The sequence below is a fragment of the Branchiostoma lanceolatum genome, chromosome 13, assembly GCF_035083965.1.
Source record: "Branchiostoma lanceolatum isolate klBraLanc5 chromosome 13, klBraLanc5.hap2, whole genome shotgun sequence".
Classification (NCBI taxonomy): domain Eukaryota; kingdom Metazoa; phylum Chordata; class Leptocardii; order Amphioxiformes; family Branchiostomatidae; genus Branchiostoma; species Branchiostoma lanceolatum.
This window is the reverse complement of record NC_089734.1, coordinates 5,458,149-5,477,601: the sequence shown is the minus strand read 5'-3', so window position 1 is coordinate 5,477,601 and position 19,453 is coordinate 5,458,149. Positions and strand designations below refer to the sequence as shown.

The window sequence follows — 19,453 nt, the reverse complement described above, 5'->3', positions numbered from 1 at the left end:
ATTCGATTAACTATAATTAAGTATCTTATAACATGCATTAAGAGGGTGTGTCAATCAATTTATTTACAGAAGTATCAGCCGCCTAGGATGCAAAATAGCTTAGCTTTCTTAACAAAATCCGTAACGCAAGTCTTTAAAAACATCACACAAAAGATACTCAGCAGTGATGGACATCTTTTCTGTACTTCCATGAATTTTCATTATCTCAACATCGACATCTTTGCGTCACGAGTAATTTTCGAAACTTCGGCGTTCATTCAGACCCTTTACACACATATGAATCAGCAAGTGTCCTTTCTGTTTCAGTAGCAGGGTATATTTCTACAGGGAGGGGTTACTAGCACTTCCCCTTCGAGCACGGGACCCTCAATTTACGTCCCTTTCAAAAGACGGGTGCAGTCCCAACCGATATGTCCTGACCCAGGATTGAACCGTGGTCTCCCAATTAGCAACGTGGAGCTCAACTGTGAGGCTGCTACCAGTTGAGCAACAGGCACATTGCAAATCTGGATAACTTAGTTTTTAGAAACATCGTCAAGTTCTTTAAGTACAGTCGCAAACTTTCGGCGATTGTCCAAGTCAGGCATATCAGCATCTTGCAATGCTTTCGTGCTGTTACTCTTTCCTACAACTGTCAGGGAGCGATTAGCTTTTCCAACAGCATCTGAAGTGGTTTCTCTGATGAAACCGAACATCTGTAAGTCATCAGTGTTCGGATCCTGAATTTCCTCTGCGTACACATCCATGATGATGGTCATGAACATGCTCAGTAATACGAACTGCATTAAGGCCTGGTAAACAAAGAACATCAAGGGACCGAGAATATAGTGCCCATCAACGAGAGTATCGAAATCAAAACTACCCAACATCATGGTGCACAGGCTTGTCAGACTGGTCAGGATGTTCTTGTAATCCTGGAGTTTAATGCCGAACAGAAGATTCCCCATTTGTGTAAAGGCCATGATAATGATGGCAGCTACAAAGAAGAACTGCAGAACTGGTTTGAATGACTTCTTGATAGTCACAGAGAGAGCGTAAACGTGTGAGTTGAACCTTAAGAGCCGAATGAACTTTAATGTAGCGCAACAAATTAGGAATGCCAGCAGGTAAGTGTAAATTTGAAACCAGTTCACAGCGCTTTTGTAGATCTCGAAGACGGATTCTGAAGTTGTTCGTTGTTCGACGGCCTGATCGATGATGCTCTGTGCGTTGAAGTAGACTCCGAGGGATGAGAAACCGATGGCGATGACGAGGAGTTCCACCCAGCTCCAGAAGTCACTCAGGTATTCGATTGGTCGGGCAAAAAGGCCCTTGGCTGTATTGACATAATGTATTACATCAATGTAATGTGGTTGACTCATAGTTTAAAGTTGAGGCATCAGTGACTTGATTTTATGACTAGCATCTTCTGAACGCCTCAAAAGTGATGTAAGGATATAGGTTGTTTTGTTTCAAGACCATCGTGTAACAAAAATCGCTTCCCCCGACGTCCAAGTTTATATTGCATTGTTAAGTAATCCACACACCGCATATCATTTTGGGAGCAAAATTAGGTTATTGGTGGGCAAAGAAATTTTAGATCAAGAAAAGTTACTCACCTTCTTTAATAGCAAAGAGAAGAATGAAGACCGCAAGCACAGCTCGCAGTGCAAAAAGCAAGATGGCGTCCTGTTGGATCAGCCTCAAGGTCACGACCTCGGCCCCCCTGTAGGCGGCTCCCAGGTTGGTGAACTCCACCACTAGAGTCACCACGGAGAACAAGTTGGCATGTGGGTTGTAGAGGATCACCTCCACGAAGACGGCACGGGTTCGCTCGTCCAGCCAGTTATGTTCCTTTAAGAATGTTGCCAGCCTCAAACCCGTCGTGCGCGTCTTTCCGAGTGGAGTGGAGTAACCACCGGTGAGATACGTGCCGTGCTGTCCGAAATACGGGAAGCCTGGGGATACAGAAGTAGTTGTGATATAGTAAATATAATGATAGTTTGTAATATCAAGAAACGGGTGTCTGTTATTGTCTATTACAAAAAAATGTGAATTGACTTTTCCAAACGTCCGTTCGTTCGTTCAGACCCCAGTAGTGCCTAGTGGCACATAGGGCAGCAATGTTCCTCGCTGGTTCAGTGGCAGGGAATTTTTACAAGGATGGATAACAAGTCCTTCCCTTTTAATGTGCTCGGGGTGCCTTCCTGAACACGGGACCCCATTTTACGTCCCTTCCGAAAGACAGGTGCAGTCCCAACCGAAATGCCCTTCCCAGGATTGAACCGGGGTCTCCCAGTTAGCAACTAATTAGAACCAGGAGCTCCACTGTGAGGCTGCTACCTGTTGAGCTATAGGGGCATCCCTGAATGTTCCCATAAATTCATTTGGCGGGTTATAGAATTATCTCAAAATTGCAAACAAAGATGAATGACAAATTTGTGAGAGAAAAAAAATTGCGTAGGGAATTATTCTTGACTTACTGCCAATCAAAGAAGCAAATCTGTACATCCAGGGTGTGTCCGTTTCTTCCCTTGTTAGAAAGACGGTACAATTCGCTCCTGTGACCGGCGTACTGACTGTACTGGTAAGTGGGGGCACCGTTGGGGCACAGATGACCGTATCCGTACTGTTGATGGTGTCATTATAAGGGATCCATCCCTGAAATTGGTTACACATTGCTTTATTGATAGATCATCAAAACAGAGCAGAAATGTACATAGAATAAATCTGTTGTACAAAACTAATTCGTTAAAACGAAAAATGCCACGGTTAAGGAATGATACCATATCAAGCAAAAAGATATAGAGTCTAACATTGTCCTCAGTTAAATGGTGACACCCTACGAAAGCGACATATTTACCTGTGTGTAATCGTCCGTATCCGCTGTCAGAGTGGAGTGTCCCACAGTACACCTTGGTGCAAACTCTTGCATTTTCTCGGGCGTCTCACAGTATTGCCCTGAACAAAAATGAAGATTAGAGATACAAAAGAATAGTGTTGCTAGGAGAATGATATAGATACCTCCATGAAGGTTAGGCATTCAGGTAATAATATACACATACAAAAGTTACTCAAGCAACCGGATGAGTGTTATAAATGGCCAGACGTTTCACTAACGAAAGCCAGCTATCTGAAACGTCGGTCCGTTTACCAGTTTCTTGAGTAATTTCCCTATTGTGTTAGAGATGTAAAGTATGTGTTTTAAAATAAACAAACAAAAACAACGAATCATACGTCTATAAACGCGTCTTGGCTTAACACAGAAATGACTACGTCGCATACCTGGTTTCAGCCGCAATTGTCTCAACTGCACTGCGTCTAAGGGATGAGTTAGCCTGTCTTGCAGCACGTTGTCATCTGCGTTGGCTTGTCCGTTGTACCATTCAGATGTACGAGTTGTGGGAATCAGGTCACCTTCAATCCAACTCCAGAATGATGGAATGTCATTGATCTAGACAGAAACAGGCGAATACAGTAAGTACAAGACCGGAATGGACCAATAATTTTGTCAATAAGTGTGATGGAATCTTCAACGTGCTCTCCTCAAACACGGAACCTCCGGCTTTACGTCCCTTCCGAGAAGACGTCCCTAGTCAGAGCTAGGTACTCAATTTCATCCGAGTCGAGTGAGGAATAGGTGTGATTATTGTAGTGCCTTTCCCAATGCATTGGGGCCTACTGGGGATTCGAACCCAGAACCTGTAGATTCTAAGCCAACGATCCTAACCACAAGACCACATGTAAGGCCACCTTGACACCTCACAAAGTTAACCAGTTTTCTTGCTACTTACATCAGAGAAGTCTCCTTCCACGATCTGTCCTTTCACGTTCTGTGTCATGTAGAAGGCCAGCGGGCTCCGTTCTTGGTACGCCGTGAGCATGATCACCGTCACGAACAGGCCGAACACGATCACCTCCAGCACAGCGGCACGACGTTTGCGTTTCTCTGCGCTCTTGGCTCTCGCTTCGGCCAAGACTGATTCATCTGGCGGAAGCGTGGACCGCTCATCATCTGGAGACTGATATAACGGGCAAACATCCAATTATGTCACAGATAAAAATCGTAAGTTCTGCTGCAGTACCTACGGAAGCTACCAGAGGGCCCAGAATCTTATCACTTCTTCATTTTGCAAACACACAAAATATCAGAAAGATTCATTCACGACTTCCCAAGTTATCCTGTTCACACACACACAGGCCTATAACTTGATAAATTGAACAATTAATGTATGATGTAAATGTATGACGTGAAAGACAACAAAAACACTCTTCTTTATCGATGAAATTTGTTTGAACTACTAATGCCATTTTTCGTTGCTCAGCGGCCGATGCCTCGGTGGAAATGGGGTGTATAAAAAACACTGTTTGAAAACAAATGAAGTTCATACGCTCCATCACAAGCAACTGGTTTGAAAATAACGCAACAATCATAGCTCTAGGCCTACCTTAGATTCGGTACCATACGCCGCTGAACGGTCTGTCTTGATATACCGCATCCAGCCTGTGGCACTGATCCAGACCTTCTTCTGTTTAGGCGATTCGCCCTGTAAAACAGGTCTTTTATTGTTGATCTCACGTGCAAAAATCTACAATCCTAGTTGGTTCTAGGGCTCCCATACTCCCCCTGGAACTAACTAGGATGTAACTCAGGCTATATTAGTTCATATTGCCGTATCAAGGTTACATAGAGAGGAACGGGCCATCCCAAAATCAATGCCATCTTTCGTCCTAACATAATAAAATCTCCACGTCTTCGGTTGTTACCTGAGTATCGTTGTGAATGTATTCCTCATCGTCTCCTGTGGGTGTGGGAGCCGGGTCCTCGTCCTCCACAGGTTTCTACGGTTTAGAATAAAAATCTCAAATCAGTTTTATAAATGCCCATAAAGCACAACAATCTGGCAGTATTGGCAAGTAGTAGTAATGAACCTCCACTATGTCATCTCTTCTCTTACAACATGTTAAAAAATGATGAATGCAACCCGAATGCATTATGATGAAAGACAAGCGTCCTTTCATACTTATTTTAGGGCTATTCAGACATTTACATGAAGAAAATCTTACATGTTGCGAAAGAACATACAAGTCATAATGAAAAGTAATGTATCCGTGAATAGTTTTTTCAGGTCGATAAATCACTGTTACACAGCCGAGGGTGACCGTGTGTCGCCTTCTTCGGGGCGATAATGACTGCTTCTAACTTCTGCTGACGTTACACCTAGCTACAGTACTGACTTGACGAAAGTGGCAGACGGTCAGGTGAAGTGATTCCTTAGCTACGTATATATATCTTTGAACTTTGTTAACCGACAAGTTATGTACCTTGACAAGTAAAGCAAACACCATCGCGACCAGCAGCAGCTTGAAGGGTTGCACCAGGAATAGATCGGTCACGAATGACGTCACGAAGGTGAAGACCCAGGCTTCTGCCTTCGCCTTGCCGAAGCTCAGCGTGTACAGAACTGTGAAGAAGGCAGCCACGAAGCTAGCCGACCACACCAGCAGCCAACCTGAGGTGTACACAGGTAGTCATTTTAAAAAGTTTAAGCCTTTGACTAGGACTTAACTGGATGTTATACAGTATTTGACAGTGTTTCGATATATATATATATTTATGTTGTTGCTTCACTCCAGGTGCGTTCTGTCTGTCTGTCTGTCTGTCTCTGTCTCTTACTCTCTCTCTCTCTCTCTCCTTTGTATATATCTCCCTCTTCTCTCTCTTCCACCTCTCTCTCTTTCAGTCTCCCTATTAGGGCGCTCATCTGTGTGTGTGTGTGTGTGTGTGTGTGCGCGTTGGTGTGTGTGTATGTGGTAAGTGCGCGTGTGTGTGAGTGTGCGTGCGCGCGTCCATGTGTGTTTGTGTCTGTGTTATCTACCTCCTGCCTGTGCATTGTTGACAGGATGCATTGAATGTTACATCATATTTCAGAGTAGGATAGAGAACATTTCCAGCTCACCAATGAACACAGCCCACCAGGGAAGAGACGACTTCTTTGGTCCGTCGTTGTCTTCATCCCGTTTCTTAGAACTGCCTTCCTCAACATCATGATCCAAGGTCGACTGGAGGACGCCGAGCTTCTGGTCTGTCGAATTGTCAATGGCTGATTTCTCTCTAGCATACCAAAACGATGGCGTATCCGGGTTGTTGGAGGTAAACGTTTTCTTGCTCTTAGGTTTCCGCTGTAGCAGTTTTAGAAAGCGTCTGTCTGGCTCTGAGTTGACCTTCTTGCTGCTGCTCTTTTTGGGCGCTCTTGCTCCAGAATTGCGGAAGAGAAAGACGATGAGGAGGTTGACTGGTAGGATGATGACTGCACTCTGGAGGCCGATCATCAGCTGAGATGAAAGAATATAAAACATTGAAAAAATTAGAACATTCGTGAATAGTTTCATCAAGTTGGTAATTCGCTGCGTATGGAAGTTATCAGTACACAAGCGTTTTATTGACCGTCTGTCACCTTCATCAATATATTCACTGGTTCTACTACGCACTGCAGCTAGGTGTCGCTGCTAACAGATGCGCCCTCAAACGTACGGTATTTACACATATACGTAGGTAGTTCAGGTGGTGTTTAAAATGCGGTCCCAAACGTAAGGTATTTACATATATACATGTATTTCTCTGAGGAAGAAGACAGACTGTCACTTTGTTATTCAATTAAGAGCATTGCAAACATTTGAATTTTTTAATACTAGCTTTGTAAATCGCTTGAAAATGCTGCACTGAGCCACTTGTTATCATAACGTAAGCATCCTTTAGCAATACCTGAGGTAGAGAAATCGGAGGGTCAATCTCCAAACCAGCAATCCTGAGCGGCTCGGGAGGGTCGAAGTCGTCTCCGCGGCCGAAGAACATGATGTTGGTGATCATGGTGCTGTAGAGCAGCGTCAGGCAGCAGGACAGGCGCTGGACACGGGTGAAGGGGCTCCGCGCTGGACGTCCTTTCACGGAGAACCACAGGTGGCCATCATTCATGTCCCTGTTGGAATTATGTATAGGTTAGCATTTTGATTGAGAAAACAAACAAGTGGGAACAACGTATGTAAAGCAAGTTTTGCTACTCTCCAAGGAGAGATTGGATTACGGCTTGTTTTTGGCGTCTTTTTAGGCGTTTTTGTCAGGCTTTCTATTTTGTCACGGTTTCTACATGTATATGTCGCCAGTCCGGCAAAAACGCCTAGAAAAGAAGTCAGAAACAAGCCGAAACCTAACCTCTGCTTTGAGAGTAAGATTTTGCAGCTTTTGAATCCAAAATCCTACTACAAGTGTGGATGATGATGTTGTCAATTACCTTGAACTCTTTGCAAAGAACACGTTGCGGAATTTTGTCATTTCCTCCTCTCCTGCTGTGGGGATGAGACGCTCTATCTTTCCGTCGTCTTCATCTACGGCCAGCCACCTGTATACACAGGAAAGAAAAAAATCAAGACCGAAGCATGTCCAAAACAAAAGATACACAAATGGTTTGGACTGCAGTACCAAGAAAGGCGACCAGGAGGCTCCAAAATCGACCCTAATCTTCTTCTTCCCGAAACCTACTCACATACCAAATATCATCGGCACACATCGCAATCAATCCAAACGTTCTTAAGTTATACTGATCACAAATATGTGCACGTGGTAAGGCAAACAGATACACACAGCCACACCCAAAACAATACCTCCATTTTCACGGAGGTGAGCATGATGACAGCACACATTAAGTGTTTATGTCTATCCTTACGCCTCTTTTGGTAATATGTCAGTATATTTCAGAAGGTACTGTTAATAATATGTTTGCAGCGTACAGATAATGGCATTAGCAAATTCCTTACCTGTTACTTAGGAAATAGGTCGTTAGATTTGTTCCCCTGTTGACCACAACAATCTGACCGAGGTACCTGTACCAAAATTGGGGAAAACAGTAGTAATCTCACGATACTAGCAATAGTGCTGAAAAATCAATATCATCGAACAAAGCGTCCCTCAAAGCATAAGCAATGTAATGTGGGTAAAATGGTCACATAGCCATTTTGAGGCAATGTGTTGTTAATTAATCCACTTTGTCGTCGGGGCATGGTATTAGAAGGTGGAGCCAATCTCCCTCCTTCCACGTGTACCACATACACCTTTTTCCCTCCCCAACCAAAGGCAGGTACCCATTTACACATGGATGAGGTGAGGAAAATCCACAAGAACACAATATCTAGCCAGGAATCGACCCCTTGACTTCTCGATGCCGTGTCCGCTCAAGCCTAACCACTCGGCAAGGCCACATTCTAAACCATGTTCATCTATTACTCACCATGATGGACTGTATCCAGCGTTGTTGTGCCAAACCCTCATGTGAGTGATAACCCCTAGCGGCTGTTCTGTGGACACAAGGAATGAGTCCACACTCCCCTGTTGGAACAGAACTCGGTTGTCGTCCCTCAGCGTAAGGGGAGCACTCTCGTAATGAATGCCGTACAACACCAAGGTAATCTGTAATGAAGTGAAGCGCAAATATGATTTTACAACGTTCTACTATAAAATGCAAAACTTGCCATCACTTTATCACTTGAATCTCAAACAAGTTATCATTGATCAATACAGTCTAATCTATACTAGTGACCACCTATGCATGATTGCCATCATCATCATCATCATCATCACCATCACCATCACCATCATCATCATCATCATCATCATCATCATCACCACCATCATCATCATCCTTTTCACCATCATCACTATCATCATCACCATCATGATCATGATCATCACCATCATCATCATTATCATCATCATCACCAATATCATCACCATCATCATCATCATCATCATCATCATCATCATCATCATCATCATCATCATCAATCCTATCATCATCACCATCATCATTATCACCATAATTTTTTTATTAATTAAAAGATTACAGTACCTCAGCGGTAGTTCCTGCGTTGCCCCGGAAACCGGTGTATACTGTGATGACGTACTGACATTCCTTGCGAGGGTTCAGCTTGTGACCAGGCAGTAGTGCCACTCCGGCCTGCGATCAAGGATAGATGTGTGTCAATCAAACTACTGAATGATGTTCATGGTATGTTGTCTCATTTGTGGAATATTTTGTATGACTAAAAGGTAAGAATAGTCTTTGCTGAATGTTCTCTATTTTGTTTCAGATATTAAACTTTTTTTGCAACAAATCTAACAGGTGCTCTATTCTTCGGATGTCATTGTTTGGTAACACTATCTGTGTACTTGTGTTGCCATTTGCTAGAGATGCAATTTAAAACTGTTATACATTTAGTCTAGCATACCAAAAGCCATATGCAACGCATACATCCATTTATAAATTACATAGCCTTATACCAGGGTCACATTTCCAAACCGGGAACGATCAATAAAAGTGTCTACTTAGTATAGAGATATGTACACAAATTGTGCTCATAACCAATTGTTTAAAAACGTTTTGTGTCTTTTGTTGTTTTTATTGCACACCTTTCGTTCTCGCAATCTTACCGATCGGGCACCAGTTTGAAAATGTAACGATAGCATAACTAATATTCTTATCATAGTCCACAGAAAATGAATACCGTATTCCATTATCTGTCTAACCTTAGCGATGTCTTGCCTGTCCGTCTTCCTTGCCCAGAGAATGCCCATCAGGTACCCACTGAACACCGTGAGAACCAGGATGAGACCTATCGGATTCTCCAAGATGTTTGCTGAGAGAGCTTCCTGGATGTTGAGTGGATTCGGTGCCACGAACCCAGCAAACTTGGTCAGGTGGTCACACCGGCAGTGAATGTGGGTAATGTTAGACATCAAACCCACCTGTTGTAAAAGAAAGTATCGTTACTTGAATCAGCTTTCTTCAATACATATCGTTGAGGTATGAGGCACGGATATTCGAGATAGTTAGGTATAACACATGTTATGAATGGTAGGGAAAAGGAGCTACAGCTATAGTTGCAAAGAGTGAATACACAGAATACAGAATAGGCAAGTGAATTGTCTAATTATAGTGAAAAGGCTTAAATCAAGATTCACGCAATCAACGTAAGGTCACAGAATGTAAATCTTATGGATGACTTTTGCGCGATTTTTTTCTATTGATTTCGAAAGCAAAACGTTTGTTCAAAACAGCCAATGGTGAACATGACATGAACATACCTAAATTGGGAAAACTTGTCGTATGGTATACCGATAGCATTGAGTTTATTTGAAGAAGTGACACTAATTGCCATGGGTAGCCATGAATGTAGTTCTAGATGTGAATTTTACCAATATGTCGCATTTTGGGTCCTAGCAAATGGGCTAAAATAACAGAAATTGTTTTGAACATACGCTGCAGCCGTCGCTCTGCCACAGGTGGGTCCCGTTCTCTTCAAAATAGACACAGGCAGTCTCGAAGGCGTACAGGGTGAAGTTGACGATTTCGCCGCTCCCAAGATCAAGGTCAGTGCCAAACTGAACTCCTGTCATACATTAACATAAGATACAAGTTTTAAAAAAAATGAAAATGATTATTAAACGCCATTTCAAACGTTCATTTGGTAGGCTCTACCTGTCTATGTATTATATGTTGTACATATTACATTTTGTAATTGAATTGACATTATCTATAGAATCAAAACCCTACATAGATCAAGTAGTGCCCCAAATCAACATGTTTTTCCTTGGAAGAAAATGGATGAAATCCATACATGACCCAATCTCTTTGATAATGCAGATTGCAGATGTGTCATGTGATAGAGACAGTGATTGTTGTATAGTGGCAGCCGAGAATGTACTTGTAGAGGTGACACAATAGTGAATAGCCATAGGCTATGCTGTATGGTGGATGCGAATATGGATTTTATCATGGTCAATGCTGACTTCAGAACAATATTATTGATTGAAATATGACATACCGATGTAATACTTAGTCTTGTTCTCCACGTCGAAGTCCGTGATGTCCACTTCCTCTTCCGGCAGCAGCCACTGGTACGCACTAGAAGTTATGGACGTTTCATTGATCCACGGGATGTTGTAGAGCTGATCCTCTGGAACTGGCAGAGTGGTTGTCCAGTCGTACGTGTCTGGTGTTGGAGGTTCATGCTTGCTCAGCCACAGGGTGACGTCTTGCGGGAAGAGGGTGCTGTTGAAATCCACACTGAAGCTCATCGATGACATGTTTTTCTTGGCGAAAAACTGGAAAACCTGAAATGAAGACAGGAATAACTCATTTTATGATAAGCTGGCGTCGATGACCGAAAGGCAAGCTTTAGCGGACGCGGGATTGAAAGGTCATGAGGCCACTGGTTCGATTAAAGGCTAGACATTTCCTCACTCCATCTAGGTGCGAAAATATGTACCTGAATTTGATTGGGGGGGGGGGGGGGGGGTAAAACATGGACTTTGTGGTAGGAGAGGGATGAACTCCTCATTACAATACTGTCTGACGTTTAATGATTTAGGTTCATTTTGTACTTTCAAGATATCGAAGACGAAAACTTACCGATATGTTTCCAAGCGGTGCAGAGGTGGAAAAGATGTACATCAGATCATCCAGACTTTTGTTCTCCCTTCGTGTCAAGATGTCTAACGGCTCGTCCAACCCGGACACAGGGATCGTCATGTTGCCGCACTTCACCGCTAAGCCGGTGACGTCAGACCGGATTATACGCGAATTGTTCGAATATTCGAACGGGTTGAAATTAGACTCCAGAAACTGCAAAGACAAACAAGAGCGTCCGCCAGAATTCTGCAAGTATTCTCCAGAATTCTGCAAATATTCTCCAAAATTCTGCAAGTATTCTCCAGAATTCTGCAAGTATTCTCCAGAATTCTGCAAGTATTCTCCAGAATTCTGCAAGTATTCTCCAGAATTCTGCAAGTATTCTCCAGAATTCTGAAAGTATTCTCCAGAATTCTGAAAGTATTCTGCAGAATTCTGAAAGTATTCTTCAGAATTCTGGTAGCGTCCGTCAGAATTCTCCAAAATTCTGGAAACGCCTGCCACAATTCTCCAAAATTCTGGAAACGCCTGCCAGAAAACTCCAAAGTTCTGGGAACGTCAGCCAGAATTGGGGCAAACTTATTTCTTTAAGTTTTCAGGATTTAGAGTGACGCCTGTTTTAAACAAACAGTCATTTGCCATCTTTTCACAGATTGTGCTCGTTCTGTTTTTGCTCAATATTTCATATCAGCACTGCCACCAGCCGCACTATTGTCTTGCACCTGGGCGGGATGCCCCGCAAGAGGGATTTGCCCACTAAGGTAAATCAATGTAGATGTAGAAAGAAGATGGTTTACCTGCACTCCGACCTCTCCTTCGGGACAGCCGTCAGGAAGCAGGGCCGAGAAGGACGGCACGCGGACGAAGGAGTCACTCTGCCCGCCTACCGTGTACAGCTTCTCGGAACCGTCACTGGGATCTTCCCGTTTAATTCTCACGTGCATCTGTCAAAAGAGGGGCTGGTTGTGTTCATCTTTCTTTAGAATAAGACATTAATACTTCCTGTATATGCCCATATAAATATCGAACTTATCCTTTCTTTTGTTACCTGATTACACATAAATTTTCGCATTTTCCGTTATCATAGAAATATGATAACCCTCTTGGTGGGTAACAAATCATACCTTAGACATGTACACATCCGCAAATAGGTCGTCCTCATCGACGCCCGGCATCATATTTTCCAGATAAATGTCGTCAAGCACATCCAGGGCTTCGAAGTTCTTAGTAGTAGCCTCCTTGTTCTGTAAAATGTTTACGTTGTATTGTTGATGTCGACATATTCTAATAATCTTCTATACAATATTTGCCGTTTTAAAGCTGACGATATCTTAGATATCGTTTTATTTCACAATGTTTTTATTTTGCACAATTTAGTCTCGATGACTACAAAGTTGTTTGGACAATCAAGATTGAAGTTTAAAATCTAGAATCAACAACAGTTTTATTTGGCAATGGCTGTAATTGAATACATTTCTCCCTTGATCATTCTAATTGTAATACCCACGCTTACGTGTCAAGTTATGTTTAATATACTTTTATAAATTATCTAGGAGTTGTGGAACCTTAGTGATCATATATTGCTATTTGCGTTATTTTGAGTTCGTTGAAAGCATTGTGTATTACAACTAAGCCCTTCATGTTTGTAAAACGGACTAAGGACATGAAAGATCAAAGAATGATGAGGAGTAAAAATTATGTGTAAATACACTGTACAGTATCTGTGTGAAGCTTTTACTCGACAACATGAGAACAAAAATAGGGTTTCGATAATGATATCAATTTCATGTTTCTTAATGGTTTGCATACATGTATATATACAATTTCTTGTATTTCGCATACCGCTTCCAGGTTGTTGGAGGAGGTCGTTCCACCCTCTTGCTCTGACTCAGCCATGACTTCAGATGCCTTGAATACATTAACTGCACCTAGAAAACAAGATGAAAAGAAGGTTTGCCTTTTACGAGAGATTTAGGTGTAGGTGAGGAACACATAAACCAGAATTCTACACGAACGACAATTTTACGTCACCAACAATACGTCATACCTGTGAACATCAAAGCTGCCGCTCGGTTGACCTCATCCACAGGCATGCTGTTATTTTCTGACAACTCTCTTGTCTTCTCAAACGCAGACTTCAGAGACATGGAACTGAGAACCTATTTGGAATTAAAAACAGGTTTCAGTTGCAATCCAGCATCACATTATAGTTATGATATATTTTAAGATGACTTATTTGTTTGAGAACAAAACAAACCAAACCAAACCAAACCAAACCAAAACAAAACAAAACAAAACAGAGAAAATAATAAATGGCGCTTCCAGGCCTTTGGTAATTCATCTTAGTTTCATAATTCTGAATATACTTGACAGGGTAACTTGTCATATTTGAAGGCCAACTGATATGCAAAGTCATTTAGAGGGCATATCAAATGTAAATCTGCGGAAACAAATCTATTACTTATTATGTACGAGCCCAACGGTTATCACCTACTCAAAAATCACGATCATAGCATGTCCAGAATATGAGATATCAAAATCAGACGTTTTGCTGCAGTACCATAGAAAGCCGCTAGAGGATCCAGAATCGAACTTGCATTTTGTTTGCCTACACCTACATACATACAAAATATCATCAAGATATCATCATCGAGATATACCGCCCACAAATAAATAGATAAATAAACAAACAAACCCGCCCATCTACAAACAAACAAACTGCTTCTTGGTGAAGGCCATCAAATGCTAGTACTTACTTGGGCATCACCAGATACAGAGTCAGGAAATGCGGTGACCAGTAAGGTTGAGGTTGACAATCCTACAATTCCATCATAGTCTTCTAGCTCCACAGCTGCCATATTCTCAGCCACTTTGTCTGTGATCTGAAGTAGAGCGATAGACGCTGTCATTATTGACGGTACCTGGATGATTTAGCATTTCTTTGGCCAAGCTTATGAACAATTTTTAACAGATACAGGCCGGTTAGCTCAGTTGGTTAAAGCGTCGTGCTGATAACGCGAATGTCGCGGGTTCGACCCCCGTGCTGGCCAATCTGACGTTTTTGTTTAAGATAGATGGTCTGTTCCCACACAGACCTTTTGTGTGGGAACAAAATTTTATGTGTCTAACCTCCATCAACGCAAGTTGGTAAATGACTGAATAACAAAGTTCTCTATCAACAACAAAGGAATTACAACAGCCGGCGTAATGTTGTGGCCGTCTGTCATTTCCTTCATGGCACTGCAGCTAGATCACCGAAAAGTTGTCATAACTTCTTGGTTGTGAATAAAGAACTTTGCTATTCTTCATCAAGGTATATTCTGCTTTATTTCTATTGATATGTCTACATGCCTTTTTTATTTACACCTTTTATCTACATGATTTTTTTGTAGAAAAAAAAAAACTTCGAAACAAACTGAGTATATCTGATATCACAATTGTGAAACAGTACATTTGGCAATTGATACAAGCAGAACGTTAAATCTTTTACATTTTTTTCTAAAGAAAAAGTTTAGTCATGACCGTGTACCTCACTGATGTCTTCCCCTTTGTTGGCCAAGGCAGCAGCGACGCCAGAGGATATCACTGAACCACTGAACGCTTCTGCCGTAGACCGCATGGACAGCAGCTTGGAGAAGGGTCCTATGGAACTGTCGTAGAACCCGTCCATGTATCCGCTCACCTGGGCCTTGCTCGGTGATGTGATCTAAAAGTATTTGTCATTAATCAAATCTCTATATCTTACCATTTCAGAAAGGCTGACTGAACGAGCAATGGCAGAAGTAATGGCAATTTTCCAAATTTGATACACCTCACTCCAACACCCCTAACATATAGCGCTACCCACTGTCGTTCAATTTGTAGTTTGCAAATCAAATACGGTAAAAAAAACATAGGGCTGACCCTATCACAAATGCATTGTTAATGACCTGCCTCGCTTCATTTCTGTAAGGTAAAAGAAACATTCTGACCGGAATATGAATTATGAGTATCGATTATGATTGTGTCAAGTTTTGTGGGTGTATTTTGTATAGATGATTTGTTAATATTACATGTTAAATATGTCTTCCCTGGCCCACTGTAAAGCAGTGTCTTCACTGGGATGGGCCACTCTGGCTAGATAAAACAGTAATAGACAAATATGCGTTAGACATCCATTAGTAGCCACTTACAAGAATGGGGTCCATGAAAACAGTGGTATTGCGTCCGTCAACGCTGGACACCATCAGTTCTATTATGATGGATCCGGGAGGGATGTCCACCATCGGGGTGTAGAGGACCTGGTTTGAATGAAAATGAAGCAAAATGGGCAAAAAATACTTAATTTTAACAGTTGTCAAAATGGATCCAAGACAATGTGCAACACTGGTACCTACAGGCACAAACTGGATAGGATGCAGAGGGGCACACATACACACACACATACACACACAGAGAGAGAGAGAGAGAGAGAGAGAGAGAGAGAGAGAGAGAGAGAGAGAGAGAGAGAGAGAGAGAGAGAGAGAGAGATAGGGAGAGAGAGGGAGAGAGGGAGAGAGGGAGGGACAGAGACAGGGAGACAAGACAGAGACAGACAGACAGATAGACAGACAGACAGAGAGAGACAGAAAAATACTAGTATAGGTCGAGATAACTAGATAAATAATGTAAAAGGCTCACCCAGCCAGAAAAGACGGTGAGAATGATGTCTACGGTTGTAGCCGGGCCACTCCCTGGAAACTTGGTTGTCGCCAGTTCAACCCCGTCTGGTATGAACTCGTACCGGATATCTGCTCTGAGTGGACCAAGCTCATCATAGAAGTCTGTAGATATTGATACATGAAGATGAAGAACTTTATTTCAGACAATTGTACATGGTATGGCAACAACTATATTAAACAAAACAGACGTATAGAATAAAACTTGACATCCCAAATACTAAATTAAATACAATAAGGGCTAATATATAAGTATTTGATATAGTGTTACAATCGAGTGGTGCTAATCGTTAGTTTCGGTATTTTTTCTAATGACAATGCAGCTCTTTTATATATCTAATAATTATTTTTGCATTGTTGGGGTTGCTGCATCTAAAGATATATTCAAATTTGTCTGTAGTATCGAGACTCTTAAAGTCTGTTGTACTTGATTCGAGAAATGTTACTAAGTTATTGCGTGAAACATCATATCTACATGTATAAAGTAAAGCAAGATGAAATAAGATGTGATCCCTATGTAAACCTTGAAAAAAGTTCAGGGACAGGATCTGGAGCATGAAAGTAAAAAAAAAAAGACAATACAATGCAGTACTCGTCAAGGTCAAGGGTTGATACATTTTATTGACTTTATTGTTAGCATATTCAATGTTAGGATTGTAACATATCAAAATTGTACACGGACCTTCGCAGACGATGCAGAATTTTTCCACCAGAGAGACTCCCTCTGGAGGAAAGACAGAGCACACGTCTGGCGGTATGTCTGTAGAGTTTCCCTGGAGAAGACTCGTCGGTATGGGGTTCGCCAGCACCTGGAATCGGTACTCGGCATGCCGCGGAAAGGCCGCTCTTAAGAAGTTACTGATTCTTATCGTGTAGTTTCCAGGGACCTACAAAGCCAAACAACAAAGGGGCATCAGTAAGAAATTAATGAAACAAATTTATGAAGCAATTTAAAAGAAATGTATACTCGTAATAAGTTTCCATTAAACGTAGTTACTTTTTAATCGTATGCTTGTACCCCTTTCATAAAATGAACAATAAAGGTGTAACTATAGCTTGTAAACCAACAACAGAACAAAGCGGTATCATAATGCAGTCAGAACCACCGTCGAACCGACAATTCAAACTATATTTCTAAACTGAAAAGTCACACAAACACGCTCGTGTAGTCAGAACCGCCGTCGAACCGACAATTTAAACTATATTTCTAAACTGAAAAGTCACACAAACACGCTCGGGCTCTCTCTCTCTCTCTCTCTCTCTCTCTCTCTCTCTCTCTCTCTCTCTCTCTCTCTCTTCCTCTCCTTATCATCCAAGTACTCACTGTAAAGACGTCGGGACGAATTTGGAGGAACGCTCTATCCATGGCCGTGATGTTATTTGTCCAGTCAATGCCAGGAAAGTCCGATGGAGCTTCCTCTAGACTCCAAACGTTATCACCGCCGTATGAACAGGTGAGGTGCAGTGGCCTATAAGCGATGAAGTCACCAGGATTACAGTTTTCCAGGCATCTGAAAGAGCAAATGCATGACAAATTCATTTTATTATATCAAAGCAATATTACGATGCTTATCGGATCACATACATATACCAAATGTTGTACACAACTACACGGCTTTGTGAAGAGTCTAACACTTTCAGGACACAGTAAAACAAAAACCGACTTAATGAAACAATCTAAGCATTTCAACAACATACCTTTAAAATTCAGTTTTTGCACGAAAGGTTTAAGCCTAAATTCTACCAGACTGCAATCGCGCTGCGACCTTGCTGTGACCTAGATTGGATTTCTGTAACCCTTGACAAAATGTAACTCACTGGATTGATAGGGCTTAAAGAACTGGATACATACACCAATGTGATATATCCGAGGTCGGATGGATGGGTACCGATGTTGATGTAAGTATAGACAGCTGGACGTCCTTCAGCCGTGATGACGACACTGACTTTGACAGTGTTACCTGGCGGGCGAGCAGACCAAGCTGCAAAGCTCAGTTCACCTTCGTCTGGACTCGAATCTGACGCAAAGTTTCCAAGAAGCGACTCACAAACCGATAACCCTCCGGGACCAGTAACTAAGAATGAAAGATGCAGATTGAAAAAGAAATAAATTTGTACTTGTTGAACTAAAGTTCTTCCTTGGATATGGTCTGGTCACATGTGTCGTGTAATCGTCGTGCGACTGTTTGCGTCTAGTTACCAATTTCGTTGTGTTTTTTAATTTAAAAAGATAACGCCATTTCAGGCGACGAATTGGTGCCTATCGGCGACAAATTAGAGTCAATATTGGCGCCTGTTGGCGCCAGCTAACGAGTGTCTTTCGCAAATAGGCACAAACAGGCGCCGGCCAGTGTGATACCCGCTTTAGATTCTTGTCGGCTTTTGGTTGTGTCACAGTCTGCTTACAAAAATGGAAGGTATAAAGATAGCACGACGACCGGCAACCTACAACGAATGTTATGATCAAGTTAAAGTGTGTTGCACAACAATTGTAACAGGTACAATGTAAGACAAAAGCTACTGGCTATACGTTTATCAATCTAGTACAAACTACGGGTAGGTTCTAGTCTATATGAGTTTCTACTAGTACAAACTACAAGAAGGTTCTAGTCTATAGAATACTGTCAATGGTAGATAATATCAACAGGAATGTGAGCGCGACGATAGAGTAAACGTGTCATACCTTAGTCTCCTCCAGACTAACCGCGCCGGCTATAGGGAGAACATTTGCCGGGGGACTTTGGCCATGGAGGGTAACATTCGCAGGCGCAGTTACGAGACTAACCGCACCGGCTATAGGGAGAACATTTGCCGGGGGACTCTGGCCATGGAGGGTAACATTCGCAGGTGCAGTTACAAGACTAACCGCGCCGGCTATAGGGAGAACATTTGCCGGGGGACTTTGGCCATGGAGGGTAACATTCGCAGGTGCAGTTACGAGACTAATTACTGGATTACTGCACATCAAAAGGCGCACCGGGATAAGACGGTCTCTAGGGTTGCATATGTGACCCTCTCTCCTTAGCCGACTCCCTTCATACAATTGACTCTATTTGGCCAATTTCTACTATTTTCCCAGCGACCCGCGGAGGCTGGTAGAGCCTAGTCATACCTGGTGGGTTAGCGTAATCCACCGCTTCGCAGGTCCAGTTGTTGTAGCTAAACTGGTCGGTGGGTACAAGTTCATCTGGATCATAAGAGTCAGTGGCCAAGATCTTGAAGTCCTGAGTAGCTATGGACCTTCTTTCATAGCCGGGAGTCAGCACAGCAACCAGAGGTAAGGGTAGCACCTCCATCCACGTCTGGGCAACA

At 42.3% G+C, this 19,453-nt stretch overlaps 2 protein-coding genes and 1 non-coding gene across 3 annotated transcripts in view; 1 reads left to right on the top strand and 2 right to left on the bottom strand.

Moving 5' to 3' along the window:
• Window positions 1-38: 38 nt before the first annotated feature.
• The window catches only part of LOC136447424 (polycystin-1-like protein 2), a 97,087-nt gene continuing 77,672 nt past the window's right edge, over window positions 39-19,453 (bottom strand). Inside the window, exons 28-30 of the mRNA XM_066446337.1 lie at window positions 2,463-2,640; window positions 1,599-1,937; window positions 39-1,315 (exon numbers count right to left, since the gene is read on the bottom strand). Of these exons, the coding sequence (XP_066302434.1) occupies window positions 516-1,315; window positions 1,599-1,937; window positions 2,463-2,640 (1,317 nt within the window). The 3' untranslated portion in view covers window positions 39-515. The remainder of the gene's footprint in view (window positions 1,316-1,598; window positions 1,938-2,462; window positions 2,641-19,453) is intronic.
• Window positions 4,410-19,453, bottom strand: part of LOC136446996 (polycystin-1-like protein 2) — an 18,550-nt gene continuing 3,506 nt past the window's right edge. The window contains exons 7-31 of the mRNA XM_066445657.1: window positions 19,254-19,453; window positions 17,994-18,216; window positions 17,466-17,652; window positions 16,824-17,028; window positions 16,104-16,246; window positions 15,617-15,724; window positions 14,974-15,150; window positions 14,201-14,326; window positions 13,492-13,603; window positions 13,287-13,372; window positions 12,569-12,688; window positions 12,242-12,388; window positions 11,445-11,657; window positions 10,858-11,146; window positions 10,292-10,422; window positions 9,560-9,778; window positions 8,883-8,990; window positions 8,265-8,443; window positions 7,795-7,860; window positions 7,272-7,379; window positions 6,746-6,959; window positions 5,940-6,315; window positions 5,305-5,492; window positions 4,747-4,821; window positions 4,410-4,526 (exon numbers count right to left, since the gene is read on the bottom strand). The exon at window positions 19,254-19,453 is cut by the window's right edge and continues 47 nt beyond it. Of these exons, the coding sequence (XP_066301754.1) occupies window positions 4,410-4,526; window positions 4,747-4,821; window positions 5,305-5,492; window positions 5,940-6,315; window positions 6,746-6,959; window positions 7,272-7,379; window positions 7,795-7,860; window positions 8,265-8,443; window positions 8,883-8,990; window positions 9,560-9,778; window positions 10,292-10,422; window positions 10,858-11,146; window positions 11,445-11,657; window positions 12,242-12,388; window positions 12,569-12,688; window positions 13,287-13,372; window positions 13,492-13,603; window positions 14,201-14,326; window positions 14,974-15,150; window positions 15,617-15,724; window positions 16,104-16,246; window positions 16,824-17,028; window positions 17,466-17,652; window positions 17,994-18,216; window positions 19,254-19,453 (4,117 nt within the window). The remainder of the gene's footprint in view (window positions 4,527-4,746; window positions 4,822-5,304; window positions 5,493-5,939; window positions 6,316-6,745; window positions 6,960-7,271; window positions 7,380-7,794; window positions 7,861-8,264; window positions 8,444-8,882; window positions 8,991-9,559; window positions 9,779-10,291; window positions 10,423-10,857; window positions 11,147-11,444; window positions 11,658-12,241; window positions 12,389-12,568; window positions 12,689-13,286; window positions 13,373-13,491; window positions 13,604-14,200; window positions 14,327-14,973; window positions 15,151-15,616; window positions 15,725-16,103; window positions 16,247-16,823; window positions 17,029-17,465; window positions 17,653-17,993; window positions 18,217-19,253) is intronic.
• Trnai-gau (transfer RNA isoleucine (anticodon GAU)) lies at window positions 14,421-14,494 on the top strand. Its single transcript has one exon. It is a non-coding gene; the product is annotated as a tRNA-Ile (tRNA).